This window comes from Centroberyx gerrardi, unplaced genomic scaffold (genome assembly GCF_048128805.1).
Source record: "Centroberyx gerrardi isolate f3 unplaced genomic scaffold, fCenGer3.hap1.cur.20231027 Scaffold_83, whole genome shotgun sequence".
NCBI lineage: Eukaryota > Metazoa > Chordata > Actinopteri > Beryciformes > Berycidae > Centroberyx > Centroberyx gerrardi.
Window position 1 is genome coordinate 20,001 of NW_027605219.1, and position 5,159 is coordinate 25,159.

A 5,159-nucleotide genomic window follows, 5' to 3' on the forward strand; every position below is an offset into this window, starting at 1 on the left:
GTACAGTAGACAGACAGTAGAGTGTGTACAGTAGACAGTAGAGTGTGTACAGTAGACAGACAGTAGAGTGTGTACAGTAGACAGTATACAGACAGTAGAGTGTGTACAGTAGACAGTAGAGTGTGTACAGTAGACAGTATACAGACAGTAGAGTGTGTACAGTAGACAGTAGAGTGTGTACAGTAGACAGTATACAGACAGTAGAGTGTGTACAGTAGACAGTAGACAGACAGTAGAGTGTGTACAGTAGACAGTAGAGTGTGTACAGTAGACAGTAGAGTGTGTACAGTAGACAGTAGAGTGTGTACAGTAGACAGTAGAGTGTGTACAGTAGACAGTAGACAGACAGTAGAGTGTGTACAGTAGACAGTAGAGTGTGTACAGTAGACAGTAGAGTGTGTACAGTAGACAGTAGAGTGTGTACAGTAGACAGTATACAGACAGTAGAGTGTGTACAGTAGACAGTAGAGTGTGTACAGTAGACAGTATACAGACAGTAGAGTGTGTACAGTAGACAGTAGAGTGTGTACAGTAGACAGTAGAGTGTGTACAGTAGACAGTAGACAGACAGTAGAGTGTGTACAGTAGACAGTAGAGTGTGTACAGTAGACAGTAGAGTGTGTACAGTAGACAGTAGAGTGTGTACAGTAGACAATAGACAATAGAGAATTTTCAGAAATGTCCTTAAACGATCGTCACGTTAATGACCAATTAATCGATTAATCATTATGTAAAAAACAGCTTTTGACATAGAAAATAGAAAATAGAGAATGTGTGTTTTTACACCTGTCTTTAGGCCGACTCAACAAGTTACTCAACCAAGCAGAATTCAAAAGAGTCGGACCCCGACAACGGGCGTCAGTGTTTCCCACAGGCTGAACATGTTCTTTCTTTAGGGTTCATTACTTTAAATCTTTCCATCGTGTCCAACGGAGCCAACTGGAGGAATATGCAGTGAAGTCTCTGCACTGCACTCATGTGAACTTTCTGTGTTGAGCAGCGTTAGAACTGTCCGACTGAAAAGTGTCACGTTCCTCTTTACCGTTACAACACATGAGTTCATTGTGGAATTTTATATTTTTTTATGAATGTTTTCAGAAGAGACGGACTGTCAGGTTGAGTTCAGAGCTGCTGCATCGCCAACTGACAGACAGGATGTGATGCGCACATCAGACGCATTACAGAGCGATTAGATCCATTTCTATACGTTGATTAACTGTTTATGTCGTGCCGGCCGTGCCGATGTTGTGGCGCTGCCACAGTTTATGTATCGGGAACAACGGCACGACAGTCTGCTGGTTTATTTAAGAATAAGAGCGTGTCTGCGTGGTCGGGGAGGAGTCCAGAGCAGCCTGGTGACAGTCAGTCCGTCTGAAACGCGCTCCGGGGGAACAGCCATCCCGGGTCGGGAGGCACAGATAGTGTCCCGCCAACTTCGCCAGCCGGGGGAATGCATTCTCTTCACTGTGCTTGTAGAGGTGCTGAATTTCAACTTTGTATTACAATGTTTACAATGAACACTGTTGTCTTTTCGGGTGTGATGCTTCCGCCCGCTTGCTTGCCTTTCTTCTTCCTCTGTATAGGCGGTGAAAGTTAAATTGCGCCCTTGTGGCGGTAAATCATTTTTAAAAAAAGAGAAATAGCACATAACGTACATTATCGATTAATATATGCTTGATCGATCAAATTATTAATGGTGATTAATCGATCGTCGATTAATCATTAACATCCCTAGTAGGAACCCATGTAATATGTGTGTGAGTGTATAGTGTGTGAGTGTGTGTGTGTATGTGTGTGTGTGTGTGTGTGTGTGTGTGTGTACCTCCCGGCCCGGTCCAGAGCCAGCGCTGCTGTATCTGGAGTCCCGTTCTCTACGTACATCAGACTGGATCGTTCTATCAGAGTCACTGCTTCACTCAGCCTGCCCAGCTCCTGCACACACACACACACACACACACACACACACACACACACACATATTATAATAATATATACACTTCCCAGTCATAATAACATTATATAGAGATAATATTAAATGTGTAAAACCCAAAGCAGACTTCACTGCTGTACTGTGACACCAGTCTGTCTGCTCCCAGTCTAAAATACCAACCGGTCCCAGTAACTCACCTTCAGCATCATGCCTGCCTGCTCCAGGGCTCTGCAACACACACACACACACACACACACAGGTATATATTCCATGTGTGAATAAATAAATGTGTAAATAAACTGATTTTGTGTGGAATGCTCCTTTGTCATGTCAGTCAGCCAATCAGTGTATGTACTGTAGGTCTATGTGATGCAGATCTATAATAATAATAATAATAATAATAAAAATACATCATATTGGTATCATGCTTTTCTGGACACTCAAACACACTTAACAGAAAAGGCAGATAAAACATGAAACAACAGTATGAAAGGCCAACAGGTGATGCAGGTCTACGGGATGCAGGTCTACGGGATGCGGGTCTATGTGATGCAGGTCTACGGGATGCAGGTCTACGGGATGCAGGTCTACGTGATGCAGGTCTACGGGATGCAGGTCTACGGGATGCGGGTCTATGTGATGCGGGTCTATGGGATGCGGGTCTACGGGATGCGGGTCTACGTGATGCAGGTCTACGGGATGCAGGTCTACGGGATGCAGGTCTACGGGATGCAGGTCTACGGGATGCAGGTCTACGTGATGCAGGTCTACGGGATGCAGGTCTACGGGATGCAGGTCTATGTGATGCAGGTCTATGTACTGTAGATCTATACTCACTTAGCAGCATGGAACAATCTGGAAGGTCAATGGTCAAGAAAAACAACAGAAACACAGAAACACACACACACACACACACACAGACACACACAGTTGCCGTGGATACGTCTTGTTGTTGGTGTGGGCGTCGGCCTCCAGCAGATACGCCTGCTTCGCTTCCTCCAACATCCTGGCATTTTTAAACGCCACCGCTGGAAACACACACACACACTGTCAGTATAGAAATATATATATAGAACTAAGATGCTGTAAAAACACAGAGAATACAGAGTGTAGTTTCCACTGCAGGAGACTTCACTGATGACATCACTGATGACATCACAGCAGCAGACACAGCAGTGGAAAACAAAATAAAACAAAATAAAATAAAACAGGCGGTTAGCACATTGAAACTCCCAGACTGAGTGTGTGTGTGTGTGTGTGTGTGTGTGTTACCTGCTTTAGAGTATTCTGCTGCAGCACTGTCATAGTCAGGCCTCCACTTCAGGAAACTGGTCTTCAGACTGGACACACACACACACACACACACACACACACACACACACACACACAGCAACAGGAGAAGAGAATCAGTCTAACAGACATTTCTCCTTACATACTAACAGTTAGCCACCATGCTAACAGCAGTTAGCCTTCATGTTAACTAACCAGCAGTTAGCCACCATGCTAACAGCAGTTAGCCTTCATGTTAACTAACCAGCAGTTAGCCACCATGCTAACAGCAGTTAGTCTTACTGTTTCTCTGCGTTCGCTAGATGCTCGTGCGCCTGGTTGATCTTTTCAGCTGCCATGGCAACCAGTTTAGTTTCCCTGACAACAACTACAACTAACTATCAGCTAGCTAACGGCTAACAGCTAACTAACTCCACTGTCAGCTCAGCTCAGCAGCCTCTTCCTGCTTCCTTTGGACTTCCTGCTGTCGGTCCGTTTTCCTTTTCAAAATAAAAGCCCCGACGGTAAACCCCAAAGCTCCAAAAAACTCTCCTCCTCTACCTTTCTTGTCCGTTCTTAAATGTTATAAACATGTTCTAAACATGTTCCTAAATGTTCTAAACACGTTTTTAAATGTTCTAAACAGCTTCTTACATGTTCTAAACATGTTCTTGGATTTCCTCAACCTGTTCTTAAATGATCTGAATATGTTCTGAAACTTCAGTTCAGACGTTCTCCAGCAGAGAGCCAAACACAGAACCAGTCAGGAACCTTTAGAACCCAGAACACTGTTCTGCCTGAGACAGATACCTGCATACTAACTAATCAATAACATAGAAATACCAGAACTTTAATATTGTGGCGGACTCTATAGACATTATTCACCATAATCTGTGGTTTGGGTATGTTTAACACACACAGTTATATTGTGTGCTTCTCAGGGTTAAGGAGACACGGCCCCTTTAAGAAAGTCTGGTTTTCTGAGTCTGACGTCAGCTCGACGTATGTTGTGTTTTTGAGCGTGAAGTAAATAGTCTTGCTCTGTGGGTTAAAAATAAATGACACACGAGTTGGTGTAGTCAACGAGAGAAGTTGTCCGTCTCAACTTTCCTGCCACTTCTACACTGGTGACCCCGACGTTTGTCTGCTGGTTTCCAGTGACAGCTCTTTACGAACATGGCGACTAACGCAGTTTCCCTCAGACTACCGGAGTTCAGGGAAGCGTCTGCCTCGGCCTGGTTCGCCCAGACGGAAGCGCAGTTCGCGCTTCGGGAGATCACCGCGGACGCCACAAGATACTTTTACGTGGTGTCGGCCCTCGGGAGTTCAACTGCATCCCGAGTGGTGAACCTCCTCAAAACTCCCCCGCTGCAGGATAAATATGAGACACTCAAAGCCCATCTGTTGAGAGCTTTTGAACTTTCCGACGCCGAGCGGGCTGGCCGGCTCTTCTCTCTGCGAGGCCTCGGCGACAGCAAGCCGTCTGAGCTCATGGACAGGATGCTGAATCTCCTGGGTGGGCACAAACCCGATTTCCTCTTCGTCCACCTGTTCCTGCGACAGCTGCCTTCCCAGGTACGGGCTGCTCTGGCCAACACCGCCATCACTGACTGCCGTGCTCTGGCCGAGGAGGCTGATAAATTTGGTCAATAACACTGCGCGGCCACGCTGCTTCCTGTCCCGGCTCTTTCACCACTGCCTGGAGGCACAGTGGTCGCCGCCGTAGCAACAGCTCCTCGGCGGCGGCAGGACCCCGGCCTGTGTTTTTACCACGCACAGTTTGGGCCCAAAGCCAAGCGGTGCCGATCGCCATGCAGCTTCGGCGTGGCGGGAAACGCCGGGGCCGGCGCTCAGTAGTGGCCCTGAGCGTCGGCCGAACAAGCAGGCTGCTGTTCATCCAGGACACCATCTCCGGACGGCGTTTCCTGTGCAACACGGGCGCGCAGAGGAGTGTCCTGCC

The 5,159-nt window shown here is 46.8% G+C and overlaps 1 protein-coding gene across 2 annotated transcripts in view; it reads right to left on the bottom strand.

The window, feature by feature from the left end:
• The window catches only part of LOC139929167 (gamma-soluble NSF attachment protein-like), a 10,668-nt gene extending 7,032 nt beyond the window's left edge, over nucleotides 1-3,636 (bottom strand). For both annotated transcript variants that reach the window (XR_013504186.1, XM_078282347.1), the window contains exons 1-6: nucleotides 3,503-3,636; nucleotides 3,203-3,270; nucleotides 2,874-2,958; nucleotides 2,768-2,785; nucleotides 2,128-2,158; nucleotides 1,823-1,932 (exon numbers count right to left, since the gene is read on the bottom strand). Coding sequence is in view for 1 of the 2 variants with exons in the window: in XM_078282347.1 (XP_078138473.1) it covers nucleotides 1,823-1,932; nucleotides 2,128-2,158; nucleotides 2,768-2,785; nucleotides 2,874-2,958; nucleotides 3,203-3,270; nucleotides 3,503-3,558 (368 nt within the window). In the remaining variant the exon portion in view is untranslated. The remainder of the gene's footprint in view (nucleotides 1-1,822; nucleotides 1,933-2,127; nucleotides 2,159-2,767; nucleotides 2,786-2,873; nucleotides 2,959-3,202; nucleotides 3,271-3,502) is intronic.
• Between the last annotated feature and the right edge of the window lie 1,523 nt (nucleotides 3,637-5,159).